The sequence below is a fragment of the Perkinsus marinus genome (assembly GCF_000006405.1).
Source record: "Perkinsus marinus ATCC 50983 genomic scaffold scf_1104296970268, whole genome shotgun sequence".
Classification (NCBI taxonomy): domain Eukaryota; phylum Perkinsozoa; order Perkinsida; family Perkinsidae; genus Perkinsus; species Perkinsus marinus.
In genome coordinates this window covers 67,466-85,417 of record NW_003202533.1, presented here as the reverse complement: position 1 = coordinate 85,417, position 17,952 = coordinate 67,466, and the positions used below count along the sequence as shown (strand labels likewise).

Sequence of the window (17,952 nt, the reverse complement as noted above, 5' to 3'; positions counted from 1 at the left end):
CGCCCTATGGCATAGGTGCCCCAATCAGGCGTACCGTTCCAAAGCCAAATGATGAACGGTTCCATACCTGATTGGGGCGCCTATGCCATAGCTCTGCTAACGGTCCAGAAAGTTTGTAGACCATCAATAGACGGAACCACTCCAGAAATAAAATCTGCCATCACTTCCCCCTTCACATGGCCGCCTTCATATCGTCATAGCTTGCCGAGTCTGGCGAGTCTGGAATTGATTCAATTACCATTGGAGAGAGCTCGTCGAAACCTTCAAAATGTTATCTGAGTTGGTCTGATATCCACATGCGCTGAGAAATTTCGAGGGGTGAACCCTTTCTTTCGGTCAGCCTACAGTGTTAGTAACCGGTCCATGAAACAATAACAGCATTCGGAAAAAGGTTGGTATTGTCTGTGAAGAATAATACTTCAATCTCCATATCAGTCTTCTTCCCAGTGGCTCAACTAACTTGAAATTATGAGAATATAGCGCTGGAACCTCAAAGCCGAAGGGCTCGATCATTGATTCCTAACAGGTTACCGCTCGTAACGGTATTGTTGTGATCACAGCCGATCATGGTAACTGTGAGGAGATGAAGGACAAGAAGGGCAATATCAAGACCAGTCACACCCTTAACGCGGTGCCGTTCCTCATCGTTGATCCCAACTGTACGTTGTGCCACTGTCGAGGTTTTACTATGTCTCGAGCTCAGGTAACGGCAGATATGTCATCAACGCCACGCAGGATCCCGACATCGAAGAACCTTTCGCCGGCCTTACCAACGTCGCGGCATCTCTTTGCAATCTTCTTGGTTACGAACAGCCCCCACATTATCGGAAATCATTGATCGAGTTCACGGGTTAAGAAAATATTATGTTGTATTTCCACTGTGAAGATGATGGACGGTGACACCTCAACAGTATCGTGTCACCAGTATGAGGTTATTATGTGTCTCTCTGTATCAAGTAGCCGCTGTCAGTGCTACGACTGATTATTTGACTGAATCGCCTTCCAGGCTGTGGTTTGAATGCCTTTGGTTTTACGTCAATTCGTTGGGGACTTTTTTCAAGTTATTATAAAATTCTCGATGATATCCACGTCAGGAATCGAGCAACGTAATTTACGCTTCACTGGGTAGTACAACGCAGGAAGTAGACATGCATGAGCTTGGAATAGATATGCGTACCTTGCCATCAAGCTGAATGCAGCAGCACAGAAGCTCCAAAAGAAGATAGTTCTAAGCGAACTCCGTAATTTATCACTGCCAGATCCACAGCTAGTGAGTAAGGACCGACTCGAGTTGAATTAGATGACTTGTTGATCTCCCAGGTGAACTGGCGGATGTCATTTGGCGAGCAATTTGCGAGCCTGGTTTACGCATGGGCTTGACTTCTCTGAGGAGTTGGTCGCGGACATACTGCGTTCGTATGGCGCATCCGTATACTGTAGGGAAGTAGAGATCGAAGGACTTGAAGTTGTTTTTATGCAGGAGTGTAGGGGGAATCGTCTAGTAGAAGTGTTGAAGAGGATCACTGCTCGTAGCGACCAGCAGAAAAGCATGTTGGCTGTGTTGAGACACTGGAGAGAGGCTAGCAGGCGAGGCGAAGACGATAAGTCCACTTTGTGTGGATCTTCAACGGGAAACACACGTGAGAATTATCTCGTATTAGCCTACTGTATGTGGTAATTTGATATGCAAATTTGTGTGTTATTTTGGAGGGTAAAGGATAGTCGCTATCACAGTCTCAAACGGTTACTTTCATTGCATTATATATGAGATATAGTTTTCGAATCGATTATCATTAATCTCGGAAAATAACACACATTCGCATGTTGAATTGACACGTACTGTATTATACTATTCGATTTCAGCGATATCGAGTCGGAGAGAGAGCGGTCAAGTTCCAGTTGCTGAGATGAAGTATATTCTCAGAGTGTGGTTACTGACCATCACACAGCGACGCAGATCAGCTCGAGCGCTCTGTCAAATGCTCGGGAATTTAGTAAGAACATCGGAAAAGTTGGTTTTCTATTACTTCCTTGTAGGTTCGTCGCGAGCTACTGTATAGCTGGACTCGGTTGAGAAAGCACATGTTTGGACCTATGGACCAGGCTGTGGCTATTCGGGTAGCACCTACGGTGTGGATGAAATAGTTATGCATATCTAGATTTTCAATTCGAAAAAATCGTTGAAAAGGCGTTGAAAATATTACTTACTATGCGAATATTTGCATTTTTTGCAGGCATCTTACGAGACTGTAGCCCGAGTTATCGCGATGTGTGCTCCATCAGCCGAGACTACTCCAGCACGCCCATCGGTAATGCACAACTCATGTGTCTGGTCATCTCGAATAAATAGATGCTATCGGCTGTTCTGCTGGAGCACTCTCGAAAGGCCCTTGTGCTGGGGTGGGCCGCCTTGTCGCGATCGAGACTGGACTCGAATGCTAAGCGTCTACTGACGCGCATCTTGGGTAGTATCAGGGAAGGGAATCACAAGAACCTACGCTGTTCCCGGAGGGAAACCAATTTTCGCGTTTTTGGGTATTTTCCTCCCACACTGTTAGATAGATGCAAGACAATACGCGTTCATCATAAAAATTATTTTCCAAAATTTTCTGGGTATTTTTCTTTGTTTAGATGGCTGGAAGTCAGTCCGCGTTGACCACCAGAGGGCCACTCGACAGTTTACTCGGATCTTGAGCCATGCTGTCAGCAGAGTGTGGCGACATGTCATCACCAGAATAGGAAGGAGTAATAGACAGTACGAGATTTTGTCTAGTCGTGACCATCCGTCTCAGCGTCTTCGAAGAGTAGTCGGACCTCTGCAACCAGGGTGATATTCATGGTTATCAGTCTGGGGTTACTAAGGAGGATACGCCCAGCTTGGGCAGCTCTACAGCGCAGTGTTGTGCATAGACCTCATGACGAGTACATTAGATGCACGCTCATGCTGGCAGGCTTGAGGAGACCAGCGCTGAGAGTGGTAAGAAAAGTTGCGGCAGTTTGTATGAATTAGCATTTTATAGGATAGTTGTTGTGGATGGGCAACTCGTTGAAAAACTCATCTATGAAATTGATTGAAATTGCATGTATAGTATATGTGTAGATTCGCAATATCATCTCATATTTTCAGGTGGGCTCAGCTCTACGACTACTTGCCAGCCCTCCCCTGCCTCGACGGAGTAGATCTCTATCTGTTGGTGACATGAATGCGCCTCGGAATAGACGAGCCAGTCGGATGAGCATCAGTCGTGGAAACAATCCCAGGGTAGAATTGAGCGTGTGGAAGGTTATTCATAGGCTGCTACAGTGTTGGAGTAGGAATATATGTAATCGCTTTCCTCAGCACCTGAGCTCAGGAGTTTCCTATACAGTGTTGGAGTAGGAATATATGTAATCGCTTTCCTCAGCACCTGAGCTCAGGAGTTTCCTATACAGTGTTGGAGTAGGAATATATGTAATCGCTTTCCTCGGCACCTGAGCTCAGGAGTTTCCTATACAGTGTTGGAGTAGGAATATATGTAATCGCTTTCCTCAGCACCTGAGCTCAGGAGTTTCCTATACAGTGTTGGAGTAGGAATATATGTAATCGCTTTCCTCAGCACCTGAGCTCAGGAGTTTCCTATACAGTGTTGGAGTAGGAATATATGTAATCGCTTTCCTCAGCACCTGAGCTCAGGAGTTTCCTATACAGTGTTGGAGTAGGAATATATGTAATCGCTTTCCTCAGCACCTGAGCTCAGGAGTTCCCAAAGCTAATCATAGAAGTTCACTTCCAGAAACCAAGAAGATCTTCCCTAAAATTTCCCCAGAATTTTCATATCGTCGCCGACACATGTAGTCGGTCATTTGCATATTTTCCTCCCACACGAATCGGGATGAGAGACGACCCTTTTAGCGTTGCGAAATTAATTTCCCCTAGGGTTTGGTAACAATGGGGATAATGATGTTTCTAATGTGATGACATTTACATGGGAAACTGATTGAAGAATTTGGAAAATTTAAAATGATTTTTTGCTCAGGACGTCAGAGAGATCGCTCTCGCGGCGCTAACCAGGGGAGTGCTGGTGGCGAAATTCCATTCTAAGAATGGTCGTCGCGTCTCTCGTGTATTGAGAATTATCAAAACTCCTCAGTGAGAAACGATAGCGTTGTTGTGCTACTTGTCTGATTGTTTTACGATCAGAGGATTGTCACTGAGCTGGTGGGGAGGAGGGCCTGCGATGCTGCCGGGGCATTCTAGTCGAGGCTTAGTAGAGGAGATAGAGGCTTGCCTACATACATATGAGGATAGTTGGAGTACGTATGATCATTCTTCCCAGCTCAATTTCCCCAGAATTTTCTTTTTGCCAACCAACACCATGTGCATATTCCCAATACGTATTAAGAACGATACCAATCGTCAGTTTTGAAGTATATGTTCGCTTTCCTCATGAGGAATTTACGTATGAATTCGGGTAGAAGTATTCCGAAAATTTCCTCGCAATTTTCATATTATCACCAACAAGTGTAGTTGACCATGTGCATTGTTGCTAGCCGTGTGTCAGTGTTAAAGTATATGTTTGCTATTTTCACGAGAATTTTCCCAACTAATTCTGGAAAGTCTACAGAAACCAATAGGAATTTTCCGAAAGTTCCCCAGAATTTTCCAGAATTTTCATATTGTCATCATCACCAACACATGTAGTTGACCATGTGCATATTTCCAGTACGTATTAAGATCGATATTAATCGTCAGTGTTGGAATATATGTTTGCTATCTTCGTGATAAGTTTCCCAGGTAATTCTGGAAAGTTTACAGAAATCAATAGGAATTCTCCGAATTTTTCCCAGAATTTTCCGAAATTTTCTCCCAGAATTTTCATATTGTCGTCATCACCAACACATGTGCATATTTCCTCTCACACTGCCTTTCAGAGCTAGACTTGACAGATGACACTGCACTGGGGTTGGTCATAATATTCAAGTCGCGACGTTTGGGAATATGCCTGTCGTCCCTCCGAGATCTTCTTATTGTAACTTCTGCACTGCAATGGTTCGCTCATACAAAGACCTTTCCTCGTGGTGAGATCGCGAGGGAATGTATAATACTCCGGGGGGAACTCATTGCAAATTTGCATACCATTTTATTGCGATAGATATAATATGATTATTATGAAATATTTGAGTTTCACCACCCTAGTGATATGAAAAACACTAGTGAAAAATACATTTCACGACAACTGCATACCACCGCGAATATGGCGTTTTTCACAGAGTATCACGACGCCACTTCCCGTAAAGTTTTTTTGTTGGATCTTGTTATGTATGCTATTCTGGATGCTTTTTCCTCGGTGGAGTTTCACCACCCTAGTGATATGAAAAACACTAGTGAAAAATATTTTTCACGAGATCGCGTTTTTCACAGAGTTTTACGCCATTTGCTGTAAAACGGGTGAAACTCCAATAACATATTCATATTAATATCTACAATTTTCCAAATTCTTCAATCAGTTTCCCATGTAAATGTCATCACATTAGAAACCTCATTTTCCCCATTGTTATCAAACTCGGAGGACGCTGATGATACTATTTTGCAGGTGGGCGTCTATCCCTCATCATTTCGTTTATCAAGAGGAGACTTGCCCGGGAGGGGATGACGTTCAATGAAGCCCTGCTCTCCGCTTTGCATACTCATGAGAGTGACTGATGCCATCTTGGCGTTATATGCATGAAGTGATGCGTGCACTCTTGAAAGGATCTGCGTTAGTGGTTCGAAAGGCTGCAAAGCTCCGCGATGAGAATGTGGAAAAATTGCTCATTGTCAACTACAGTAGTTGACAGTTAGCGAATTTTTGCAGTTTTTTTCCAGTTTTTTTCCAGTTGTTTTTCCAGTTTTTTTCCAGTTTTTTCCAGTTTTTTTTCAGTTTTCGAGGAATTTGGAGGAAATGTTAAACATTCCCTCGAAATTTCTTTATTGTAGTTGACAACTACGATAGAAAAATTTCGAGGAAATTACTGCTGGCTTAAACTGTACTTAGTGTAGGAACGGCACTAAGAACAATACTTAGTGTACGGCTTAGTGCAGGAACGCAGTTTCTCCAAAACAGTTGACTGCAGAAAAGCCATATTCAATTTTGTCGATGTTTTTTATCCCGATGGTCTCCCGTGCTCCTACCAGTCGGAGCGCCGTTGTCTCTGCCAAGAAGTGCCCATTTCGGACTGGCGCTGGTGGTGGTATTAGTAGTAGTGATGACGTTGTTGCTGCTGGAGGTCAGCATCCGTAGATGGAGGTCCCGGAGTATGTGTCGGCCGTCAAAGTAACAAGCAAACACGTATGAATGCCATACTCTCCTTGGTACAACTCCTCCTCGAGTTGAGTGTGTAAGTATTGTGATAGTAGTGCTGAGTTCTCATGATGGATACGCCTTATTCACATGGTCAACTAGGGGTGTTGATATCAATGACAAAATTTGGGGCTGTTGCTTCTCGTACTCCTCTACCCTGAGTCGTGTATGAATTTTCATAAGGTAGCTTTGGAAACGCCCGAGCTCAGCTGTTGCACAGAAAATATGCGATACCGTCACTGTATCACTGCAGTGTTAGTGATGGTAGTTGAGTAAGGAACCAAACACATATAGTAGTAGAGCATGTGTCGTGGTGGCGAATGGTCGTTTGTGAGCATACGTAGTGTTATGTCTCATTTTGTGCGATCGCTCCAAGATATGGTGTTCACTTAGATTGTGATAAGCTAAGGTAGATATTTTCATGATTATTAAATCTCTTTATCAACTCCATCATTGTTATATGGAGTTCACCATCCTGTTGGTGTTTTGCCCATTGAGATAACACTACACTGAATATAATTGCAGGACAATGCCTTAACAGGCCGGATTATACTTAGCCGTCGAGGACTATCTTCATCATAGGCTCAGCTCAGAGAGACATATTGTGCGCTACGGGGGAATGGGACGGCGACAATGATGCAGCAGCATCTTACAATCCCTAGGATCACAACAGTAGTCGAGTTCTCACGTTTCCTCCGATTTCAGTGATCGCCTCCTCCTAATGTGGCTTTTTTCATCAACACTTCTACCCGTTATCTGCTGGGCCTTCCTGCTCTACTTGGGATGGGGGCCATGGTACTCTGATAAAACGAAGAACTTGGTAGGGTTGGAGAAATATATGTGCGTTTTCCTGAGCTGAGCTTGGGAGTACTTTCCAAAGCTAGTTGTAGTAGTCGATTTATGGTAGAAGTGTACAGGTACCAATGAGAATTTCCCCCCCAGAGATTTCATATTGTCACCGAAATTGATCATGTACATATTTTCCCAACTTAATAGTCGCAGCTTATTCTTGCTATCGTGGTCAACTTAGTAAAGATGTGTACGTAAGCACACAGCGAACATAAGACACACTTTGACGCATTTGTTATGCCAGACTCAACACGTGAGAAAGGTGTATCAAAACTGTCGTGAGTATTGATGAACCAAGCTCGTAAGATATAAGTGGAATCCAATCTTATAAAACCTCTTATATCATCAACGACTAGCGCAGCTTGTGCTATGTCTTAGCTAAGATATGAATGGAAGTGAAATAACACAAAACGAGGATGCGAACCTAGAAGATCTTAGCTGAGATCACCACACTTACTTTTTTCTTTGTTGCCTTCGTGGAAGCAATCAGGACCAGAAATGACAACACTGGTTTGAGCAGCAACATAAGCTGAAGTGCACCCTGTCGTGAGTATTGATGAACCACCTCGTAAGATATAAGTGGAATCCAATCTTATAAAACCTCTTATATCATCAACGACTAGCGCAGCTTGTGCTATGTCTTAGCTAAGATATAACACAAAATGAGGATACGAGCCTGGAAGATCTCAGCTGAAATCGCCAGAAAAACTATGTTTATTTCATGTTGGAATCGTCTAGTCTCGAGCACAGCGGAGCGAAGTGTTCCACGATGCGCATTACCTTTGAACCTACTCTACAGCAACTTGATCAGGTGAGAACAGCAGCATACACGTCCGAGATCACAACGCTGAGTCGAGGGAATCACCGCACATATCGTCTATCGTTCCGCCGTTATGAACCGGGGTACGGCCGAGCAGATCAGACCGCGTTCTTATTTGTGCATGGCCATCTTGTAAGCTCCGTACTGGTGTGGACCAAACAGCTATGCATATGTAGATTTTCGAGATGGTTTTATTCGATTTGCGAGGATGTGTGTAGACTACGGAATACTTCTGAGGTGGCGTTAATCGGTTCACATTGTTATCATGTTGATTTTACTCAAAATTTGAAGTCGTTGAACATGTTACTTTGCATAACGGTTTAGTTCACATTAGAGTTTCACGACCCGTTTTATGTGAAATGGCGTAATACTCCATGTGAAAAGACGATATTCGCGGTGATATGAAGTGAGTTGAATATACCTCGTGAATTACACCGGGCAGATTACTTCATTTCACGTGAAACACTTGCAGCATTTCACATGTTTCACGCGTTTTTCATATCACGTTTACGTGAAGTGGCGTGAAACTCTGTGAAAATAGCGATATTCGTGGTAAAATATTTTCCACTAGTGTCTTATATCACTAGGGTGTAACACCATTGTATTGCATGGACCCTACCTCAGGGGAGCTATCGCCAAGGCCTCAACCTGGCTGAATGGAGCACTACTAATCGAACTGTTTGGTACACAGTTGACTTCGCACCGGCCTCTCTCGCTGCGTGTAGCGCCTGTGAGATACAGGCCCAAGCTGACTATGTCGTGTTTGTTCTGGTGACGCTGAAGAAACGTCATCGGCGTGTTGTAGTGGTAGCTCACTCCATGGGAGGTATCGTCGGCGATTTCGCCCTTGCCGCTCTCGGAAGTGATGATATTAGTGTACATATCAACGTTCCATGGTCTTGGAGCCATCCGATTTTCATACACCCCGCTATGGCCAGCTATGGAGAGGGGACCAATACTGGTGTCAATCGTCGGAGGCTATCATTTTCTAGTGGCCTACGTGATAACATAGTTCCGACGGTTTTCACTGAGCCCGGGACTCTCGAGCTGAGCCGAGTGCGAAACGTGTATGAAAGTTACACTCATATAAATGTATTATTTTCGAGGCCTTTCCTGAGTATGTTTAAAGAGCAAGTTTTGCCACTTGTTTTGGAGGATCGTGAACACTCCTCATCCAATGTGATCGATGCCCGCAGACTGCTCACTGAGGGGTTAGGACAGCGAGTGCACGCGGAGGCTGATCTCATCCGAGTTGGCGCAGAAGCTACGTTAATCGATGTCAATCAGATCAAACGAGTTGGACCTGGGGTGAGCACATTCCGTGTGGAGGGAGTCCACGACTACTGGCAACTCACCGTTGTTTGTGTTGTTCCGAAAACGCAGCTACCTGTGGATGAGATAGAAGCAGGCAGTGCTGGGGATGACTTCAGTACGGCAGATCTGATAGTGCCTCAGCTGAGCGTCTATATCGGGGGTGTACAAGGCGACTCGGTCTCTGTTCCTTGTGATTATATAGCACACCCCCAGAGGGTTACTCTGTGCATGGCGAGCCCATCAGAGTATGGAGGAGAAGTGGCCATTTCTAACGGCAAACTAATCGTCCACATTGACTCTGATTCTACTCTTCTCGTGATAGTGAGCAATGCACGCAGGAAACGGGTGAATTCTGGTGTCTTGAGTGGCGAACTCATTGTCGTGGATGAGGTAATCTGCTCGCTAAGGCAGAGTCCTTTTCCCTTGAAGATCCGCGAGGTCCGAGGCCTGGTGGTCATCCCTAGTGGTGATGATTACCCGCATATTAACGACGATCTGTTGGTCGTACGTACCCCAGATGATGACGTTTACTCTAGCCCGATTCGCTTACCATTCAGCGTAGACTGGCAACAGGTTGTAGTGACCACAGTGCGTGGCCACACCAGTGAGTGTTTCTATCACTCGCAGTCTCGTGAACCGTTCCGTCAGGTTCGGCGATCGCAATCTTCCTGGTCGCGTTGAGGTTCCATCGTAGTCGCTCAGGACTACTCCTAGCAATGCTAGTTTTGATGCTCAGGATTGTTTACTCGTGTCGTGAACCATGGCAGGTGAGTTCAGGGCTAACTCCCCTCAAGGCTTGATAACAATGGGGAGAATGATGTTTCTAATGTGATGACATTTACACGAGAAACTGATTGAAGAACTTGGAGAATTCAAAATGAACATTATAGGTTCCCGGATGATTCCCTGAGCGAGTTCAACCATGCACTTCAATTCGATGTCAATTTCAGGTCGTGCCAGAGTTATTGCTACTCGTCGTATCAGCCGCAGCAGGCGTCAGTCTGAGCTCTGCTCTATCCAAGAAGACTCGTGTCGTTTCAAGGCGTTTGCTGCTTCTATTGGCATTGTCTACGCCCGTAGCACCTCCTCTAGCCATTCTACTTAGTGCATTTTGTCATATGTATGCTGGGAACACAGATTGGGCTATCAGCTCAGGTAAATAGTATCATCATGAATCAGAAAAATACTCGTTAAATTTGAGTATTGTGCGAAAATATGCACCTGGTCAACTTCGATGACAATATGAAGGAGTTTCTGAGGAGTTTTCTTGTTATGTGCACTTCTAATCGGATTTGTATACAAAATCCCAAACTTAAGAGGCAACTCCTGAGCTCAGCTGAGGAAAGCGATTACATATATTCTAACGCTGATTCAAGATTTCTCGATCGACCCGTCGTGAACACCTGTGAAATCTGTCAGTTCTCGTGAGCTACCAGTCGATACTGTGTTACGTTGCTCACATGTGGTATGCTCCTGACGAGGCCATCAGCATCACCATGGACTTGCACTCGGCACTCGATAACGTCATGGCTTTGACGAGTATTTCCATACTGTGGCGTGTAAGAGGAAACCATGTGGTCGAGGTGTCTGTTTCTCGATCAGGGACCTGGTATCGCCTCCGTCGTAGTAATGAGCTCACTGTTTATCCCCATCATAGTCATGGTAAGCACTATCCACATCAGTTGCTTATGGTGGGGCGTCCTCACATTGGGAGTCGTTGAGACCCTCTGTGGATGAAAAATTGCCTATCCCTGCACGGTGGGACTATCTCGTCAGTTTATGCTTCAGAAATATTGATTGTAGAATACGAGATATGTTGCGTCCTTCATAGGAATGTTATTCTGATCAACTACTATGAAAATATTCAGTCACTTTGAACGCTACCGAATTTCAAATGAACATTCTCACATTAACACGTAACATGCGGTACAACAACATCATGTAGACGCAGTAGGACGATCCAAAATGAGTTCGTAATCTTATTTCCCCTCGATACCATCGAAGATGTCCACCCAACCCCATCTTGGCCTCTTTCCTTCATCCGCACCCCACTGTTCTGGGTGCTTTCTCTGGCTGGTAAAATGCTCCTCGATTTTCTTGGCGATCGCGAAGCACTTGCCCTCTTCAAATGGACGGCAAATCACCTGCATTACGGAGTATCTCTCAATTCCTCAATATTCGAAGCCCACCTGTATGCCGATGGGGAGCTCATCCTTGTTGTTTTTGATTGTCACAGTGAGGGAGGGGAAACCCATAAGATTCGAAGGCCATATATATTTGAGCATCTTCGATATCAGAGTAGCATCGAAAAGTCCTGACATCAGCCATCGTAGAAGAGGCCCATTTCCGCATCCTACCATGAGCATCAACCCCTGCCTTGATAGGTTGTGCTGGGAGTGCCATGGCCGGTGTCATCACGACATCCATCTTCTCGAATTGCTCCATCCTGAATAGAAGGGTGAAATCTCAAAACGAGTATTAAGTTACGTACCATTGCTCAGAAGCCCATCTTTTCATGCGTTCAGCCGCATCAGTAATCGAATCATCGATGTTGCTTCCTAGAGCGAGGGAAATCTGTGGGAATACGGCTGGAGTACAAAACGGAGTCTGACCGGGCACCTTGGTATTCGGCTCGAGAATACTCAGTTTGTCATCTTTATGGGCTTGATGGAATTCGGAGGCGATGGTCAGAGCTGCGGAAGGCACAGATTGAGTCCTTTTATCGGCCGAGACACTTACTATGAGCCAAGGTTTGGTGTTTCCAATGAGTCATGACGAAGTCGTCCTGGATTGCCCAACCCTCCTGCTGATTAATCCAATCACGAACTTCATAGAACATCTATGAATGTAAAGTTTCATGTGAGGTCGACCACGACGCGATAGCGGCCATGTACTCACCGCTTTGATTTCTGGATCGCTATCTTCTACCCAGGCGGTGTCGTATCCAACTGTGAAGGCGGGGTCTTCTGTATACAGTGGACAGAAGTCAATCTTCGGCATCGGGGAACCGAATTTTTCATGGTATATTCTATCGAAGGAGTGCTCTCCTGGAAGGACAATGTCTGTCCGATTCCCTGTAAGTTTTTTGAGCTCACCATCGTGCTTAGTATTGGCCATGACGCTCAATACAATAGCCGCGTCAGCAACACTGGTGGTTATAGGGCCACAGTGGAGCGTCGTGAATATTTCGGTCTCAGCGTTTTCATATCTGACCTAAAGAACAACACGACACCAGCTCCCACGTGGATTCCAATTAATTACCAACTTACTGTGCCGAACGTGGGAATAGCTCCGACAACACCAGACCACGAAGCCGGTATACGTACTGATCCGCCTCCGTCGAATCCGATGGCGAACGGGAACTGCCATGCTACGACATTTCCTCGCGCTCAATCATCAGCACTAGCTCACGATCCCAAGAGCCACCCCGGTGGCACTGCCGCTGGAACTCCCTCCAGTGTAACGACTACGGTCGAAGGCATTCAGAGGTCCGTGATGCCAGACTGAATGATGACGCATCATTTGGGAGGGGATCCATCAGCTTGAAGAACTCTCACCATTGTATCCGACAGGGCTGATTCCATATTCATGCATGACGCTCGTACCGAAGAGTATGGCACCAGCGTCGAGTAGAGCTTGAACAACAGGGTCGTTTTTGGTCTACCATCACGACAGAGCGTGATAACGTACGATATTGTGGCTTTCCATAATGGTAGCTTACGGCGTATTTGTTGAGGCGAGGGTTCTTGGGATCTCTAGGATTCGTCCCCACGAGTTCCAGTAAGCCTTTGACCTGGATAAAGAGCATTGCATCCTGCTGTCGCAGTCCCCACCGCCTACACTCATTTCATCCTTCACGATGAAAGGGATGCCATCCAACTTTGACAGCGGCTCGCCCTTATCGAAGCGTTCTTTGCTCGCTTGAGCCGCCGTCTTGATTTCCATCCAATTGAATTTCCCCGCCATGAAGTGAAAGTGCTCATCCAGGGCTTCCATCGAATTCCAAACATTCTGCACCAAGGGGTCATGCAGGTTTGGGGAGAAAGCACTTGAGAGCTCACTTGGGCCACCTTGACTGGGCACAATCTACCTTCTTTGTACGCCACGTGATACTCCTCGATTGAATGATAAGGTTTGCTGGGCCTTTCGTCAAGTATTGGACCCTGAGTCAGATGAGTGTAGTCTCAACACACCGGAATGGGTATGAGCTCGCTACCTGACTGGGATTGGACCCTTCTTCTTCGGGATGACTGGCCCCCTCCCCTGAAGGCTACAGGATATGAACAGGCGTCTAGTATTACACACGCGCGAGCTCGACGGATGATCGTAAGAGTTGGATGAGTAATTCATTGGCATCTTCTTGGACTCACGGAGTTTATAAATTGGCCATTTCATCCTCTCAACTCCGATGTTTTTTGTGAAGGTTTTGAGGTCGGGAACCTTGCCAATGATCACTATGATGAGGGAGCATATCAGTGATATTAAGAAGCGAGAAAGCGAGAAAATAAATTTGTCCGGGCACGGCCGGGTTGATTAATGAATCTTGATTAACTCACTCCAATATCTTTGAAAGTCTTCCCGGATACTATCTTCCGGACATTTCGTTTAAATATGTTATCTCCCGTGACCATGGATCCAGCGATCTGAAAGGACATTTACAGCAAGCAAAACTATGGTGCTCTGGGAATGGGAAGTCCTTACCTTCAGAGGGCGACCTGTCATCGGCACTAGTGGCATAGCTTCCAGGTCATAGTTCTCGAAAGACTGCTTCTGAGCATCTGTCGTCTGTGCTGTGGTCTCCTCTGGTCTCCTCGATCTGGTAAACATCTTTCTCACGCTACGTACACTTCTGCTGAATCTTGAGCCCCTCCCCTGAGGATACAAGAACGTCTACGCTTCTCTCACTATTGAGTTCTGAACGGCAACCCACCGGATTGCCCTTGGATCTAGCTTGACGAACCTGGAACAGAGAAGGACGATATGCTTCATCTCAAAGCGCCGAATCAACATTTTATGCGAGCTAGGTATTTTCTCAGTTATGACCAGCCGCAGATAGATTCACCTTCTTACGGAACTCGCGGCTTTGAAAACAGGGGCGACGGCCTCTGAAACATCCGCTAGTAAGAGTAGCAATGCGATGTAGATGCGCATGTGAGATATGACGGCGGGATATGAGACAAATACGTATCTGGCTGATTGTGGAATTTTCAAGCGCTCGAAATACCTCAGACTCGCTCGTCAAGAGACACCATGCAAGGGCGATTGCGAGGAGAGCTTTTCCTCGCACGGAATAGAATATCGTGCTGGTGATGACGAATACTTCATAAGCTCGCTGAGAGTCCCCAAAAGCATTACTACACAAACAATGACCTTGTTGATGCATTGGCGAATACTTGGCATATTGTTGAGGTTCCAGTGTATGGCTCGAATTGTGAACTATGACGGCGCTATGCTAATGTTGGGAAGTGCCCATCTCGCTATCGATTCAGTGCATAATATTTGAGATTGATAGGATGATTCTCTACTCGCGCGTGTTGTACTGGCCTCTTATACGTTCTCGCCCCGGGAAACAGGCGTCGATGCCTGGACACCCCCTACTCGGATATATGATCTTCTCGCAGCACTATTTCGAACAACACGATAACAGAGTTCTTGAAACGGGGCAACTAGTCGAATATGTTTGTAGAAAAATCATCAAACCGGCCAGCAGACTGGTTCGGTTCCCAACAAACGTTAATGTCCATGTCTCGAAAACAGCCAAGTCTATTTCTCAATCGAACTCAGAATGTCTATCCAGTTCTCATGAGGCCTTCTTCGCTCATCAGCAATGATCTTCTCCACTTGCTCGGCCAAGGCCAGACACTTATCATCCTTCCACTGCGGGCACATCACCTGAGCAAGTAGCATTAAACTCCCAGCATCAAAGTGTCCCACATAGAGTGAGAGCTCACCAGCAAGCCGATCGGCATCCCTTGAGCATCGTAGCCTATTGGGACTGTGACAGAGGGAAACCCGAGGAAGTTCGTGGGCCAGATATAGCGCATCATTCGAACGAAGAGTGGGGAATCGGAGATGCCTGATAGTAATATCCATGAACTAAAGGATGAGAAGAAATGAATTCATCGCTTATCGCTTGATTTGCAATCTTACTAAGGTTTCAAATACCCCCATCTCATCAAGAAAGCTCGAGATCCATGCGATGACAGAATCGAATAGGCGTACGTAGAATCGATTCTCACCGTGCGCTTTGGCGTCTTCTGGTATTGGGATTGATGTGAGAGGCAACGTTGGTGTGACTATAGCGTCCGCCTTCTCGAACACGGCAGTCCTAAGAAATGCGAGTCCGTTCAAGACGAGGTCTGCTGAGCAGACTCTGCTCTTTCTCCACTGACCATTGCTCCATTGACCAGCCCTTCAGTCGCTCCATTGCGAGCCTTTCAAGTGCTGTGATATCTCTTCCGATACCGAGTTGAATCTGAGGAAAAATCCAGCGATTTAACGATATTCTGCGGCGTGAGAGAATTTATCTCACCTGAGTGCCTGGTTCCAATCGAGGGATGATTTCATAATCAAGGACCTTGGCGAATTCGGCACTTATTGTAAGAGCTGAATGAAATCGAAATGATCACTCACGCACTCTCGTGACTCACCGTGTGAAAGGCCTGAGCGCCCATGTTGGGCATTGTGAAGTTGTGTATGTTCCAATCCAGCGCATGTAGTATTTTTCAAAATGCCTGTCTCACAGCATCGCTGATCTTCTCAAGCACACAATCAACAACCTACACTGTAGACTCCCGGATCACTGTGGCGAACCCAATCCTGAAAGATCCCAACAGTAGGCTTGTGGTTAGTCTCTGGGCTGGTCAATGCATGCAGATGGACTGCAGGACGCCCATCGGGACCGTATAGACGATCGTAGATATGGGGCACTGAAGAGAAACCACAAATACTCGGGCGACACCTCAACCTAGCTACTGTTGTTACCTTCATGCTTAGTGTTGCCAATTACTCGTAGGACATGAGCTGCATCCGCGACGGTCGCTGCGATTGGGCCACAATGAATGACAGAAAAGAAAGGAGTATCAGTCGTTTCGAAGTTGACCTGTGAGCTTGCGTGCAGGGCTATGTCACTCTAAGACGGCTCACTCGACCAAAGGTGGGCGCCAGGCCGACAACACCGGACCATGAGGAAGGTATGCGTATCGATCCACCTCCATCAAACCCAATGGCGAACGGTACCTGTGCATAGATAGTGAACAGTTGGACCTGAGACGCATAAGGGCTCACCAGGCCAGCAGCAACAGCCGTGGCGCTTCCACTAGAACTACCTCCTGTGAAGTAGGAGGTATTGAAAGCATTCAAAGGGCCTTGATACCAGCCTACAATAACAGTACCGCACCAAGGGGCGGTAGTGGAAGATTCCCTACTGTTGTAGCCTAGTGGAGACACACCGTACTCATGCATCGTTGTTGTACCCAGGAGGATGGCTCCAGCATCTAGAAGGGCTTGCACCACGGGATCGCTTTTCTTCTCCTATGTGATGATTGGAGTATCGGAAACCAACAATTCAGGAACTTACCGCCTTGGCTGCGCCAGGCAAACGATTATTGGGATCAGTGCCGAACATATTCGGAAGTCCTTTTACCTAAGCAGCCTTGTTCGGCTTGGAGAGTCTCAACCCAGAGCTTACAGTTAACTCGTCCTTCACAGCAAAGGGGACACCATCGAGCATAGACAGGGGCTTCCCCTCAGCGTATCTTTTATCACTCGCCTTAGCCATCGCCATTATTTCTGACTCAGGAAGAAGATCTTGGATGGCCTTGATGGTTGGATTCAACTCGGCTACTGCCGATAATACACGCTGAAAGGATGTAGTCCGATAGAGCGTGGCGATAAGCCTCCGAGCTCACCGTGATAACTTGTGTCGGAGTTCGACCAGAGAGATAAGCCCGGTGGTAATCCTCAATGGTATTATACAGATACTTACTGCTGTCCAGCTGGCTGAGGTACTGTGTTGGATTCTAGACATCATAACAATGCGTACAAAAACAGGCAGAGGGGTACGCTTTATTTTATCCAACTACGACGGTCCAGCAATATGTCGGTGAAAAGTCAATCTCATTTTACCTCCGAAAGTTGAGAATGCTCTTCTTCAGCATATCTCCGTGCATTATTGAAATCATCATCGTCTGAAGAGCAAAAACTGTCGCTCTCTAACCAGATCAATCATAGAAAATGTTCGGTGACCTACCGAGTCTCTGAATGGGCATCCCCAAAGATGGTATTCTCATGTCCACTTGCAAGGCAAGCTGTCGTAATGTTTCAGGCTGGAAGGCAAATCGGCATCGTACAATCCAAACGACAGCGCAGGATGCTCACGTGATTGCTATTCAGCAAAGCTCTTCTTATGATACGACCACCTCTCCATTGCCCTAGTATCCACGCCAGGACCTGACAGAAGGTAGAGAATGGGCCCATATGCGAGAGGCTTGCCTGGAGTTTAGTTCCCGACGCAGTGGGCGCAACCAAGTCCTCTACATCATACCCGCCTTCACCAAGAACAGGAACTGGACCATTCAAGTCAGACAAAACCTGAACAAAATGAACTTCGCATCGGCTGACCGTGAGGGTCGCGATAAACCACGGTTA

At 46.2% G+C, this 17,952-nt stretch overlaps 7 protein-coding genes across 7 annotated transcripts in view; 3 read left to right on the top strand and 4 right to left on the bottom strand.

The window, feature by feature from the left end:
* The window catches only part of Pmar_PMAR027778 (2,3-bisphosphoglycerate-independent phosphoglycerate mutase, putative), a gene marked incomplete at both ends in the record, with an annotated part of 1,264 nt that extends 1,212 nt beyond the window's left edge, over nucleotides 1-52 (top strand). Inside the window, one exon of the mRNA XM_002767670.1 lies at nucleotides 1-52. This exon is cut by the window's left edge and continues 4 nt beyond it. Coding sequence (XP_002767716.1) covers nucleotides 1-52 — 52 coding nt within the window.
* Nucleotides 53-268: 216 nt separating this feature from the next.
* Nucleotides 269-855, top strand: Pmar_PMAR027777 (hypothetical protein; the record flags this gene model as incomplete). Its single annotated transcript, XM_002767669.1, has 3 exons — nucleotides 269-283; nucleotides 527-659; nucleotides 704-855. The coding sequence occupies 3 exons, from the start codon at nucleotides 269-271 to the stop codon at nucleotides 853-855; spliced, it is 300 nt and encodes a 99-aa protein (XP_002767715.1).
* Nucleotides 856-2,931: 2,076 nt separating this feature from the next.
* Pmar_PMAR027776 (hypothetical protein) lies at nucleotides 2,932-5,643 on the top strand (the record flags this gene model as incomplete). Its single annotated transcript, XM_002767668.1, has 4 exons — nucleotides 2,932-2,999; nucleotides 3,128-3,176; nucleotides 4,017-4,129; nucleotides 5,574-5,643. 4 exons carry the CDS (start codon nucleotides 2,932-2,934, stop codon nucleotides 5,641-5,643), a joined length of 300 nt encoding a protein of 99 aa, XP_002767714.1.
* A 5,639-nt stretch (nucleotides 5,644-11,282) lies between these two features.
* Nucleotides 11,283-13,299, bottom strand: Pmar_PMAR027775 (conserved hypothetical protein; the record flags this gene model as incomplete). The annotated part of the gene is made up of 11 exons (XM_002767667.1): nucleotides 11,283-11,447; nucleotides 11,493-11,617; nucleotides 11,661-11,749; nucleotides 11,795-11,996; nucleotides 12,043-12,142; nucleotides 12,202-12,516; nucleotides 12,573-12,665; nucleotides 12,715-12,806; nucleotides 12,861-12,963; nucleotides 13,025-13,096; nucleotides 13,144-13,299. The coding sequence occupies 11 exons, from the start codon at nucleotides 13,297-13,299 to the stop codon at nucleotides 11,283-11,285; spliced, it is 1,512 nt and encodes a 503-aa protein (XP_002767713.1).
* Nucleotides 13,300-13,850: 551 nt separating this feature from the next.
* On the bottom strand, nucleotides 13,851-14,130 carry Pmar_PMAR027774 (hypothetical protein; the record flags this gene model as incomplete). Its single annotated transcript, XM_002767666.1, has 2 exons — nucleotides 13,851-13,946; nucleotides 14,005-14,130. 2 exons carry the CDS (start codon nucleotides 14,128-14,130, stop codon nucleotides 13,851-13,853), a joined length of 222 nt encoding a protein of 73 aa, XP_002767712.1.
* A 936-nt stretch (nucleotides 14,131-15,066) lies between these two features.
* On the bottom strand, nucleotides 15,067-15,986 carry Pmar_PMAR027773 (conserved hypothetical protein; the record flags this gene model as incomplete). Its single annotated transcript, XM_002767665.1, has 6 exons — nucleotides 15,067-15,195; nucleotides 15,255-15,379; nucleotides 15,543-15,631; nucleotides 15,696-15,778; nucleotides 15,836-15,909; nucleotides 15,941-15,986. The coding sequence occupies 6 exons, from the start codon at nucleotides 15,984-15,986 to the stop codon at nucleotides 15,067-15,069; spliced, it is 546 nt and encodes a 181-aa protein (XP_002767711.1).
* An 88-nt stretch (nucleotides 15,987-16,074) lies between these two features.
* Pmar_PMAR027772 (conserved hypothetical protein) lies at nucleotides 16,075-17,089 on the bottom strand (the record flags this gene model as incomplete). Its single annotated transcript, XM_002767664.1, has 7 exons — nucleotides 16,075-16,232; nucleotides 16,288-16,405; nucleotides 16,450-16,542; nucleotides 16,591-16,682; nucleotides 16,731-16,836; nucleotides 16,883-16,948; nucleotides 16,994-17,089. 7 exons carry the CDS (start codon nucleotides 17,087-17,089, stop codon nucleotides 16,075-16,077), a joined length of 729 nt encoding a protein of 242 aa, XP_002767710.1.
* Between the last annotated feature and the right edge of the window lie 863 nt (nucleotides 17,090-17,952).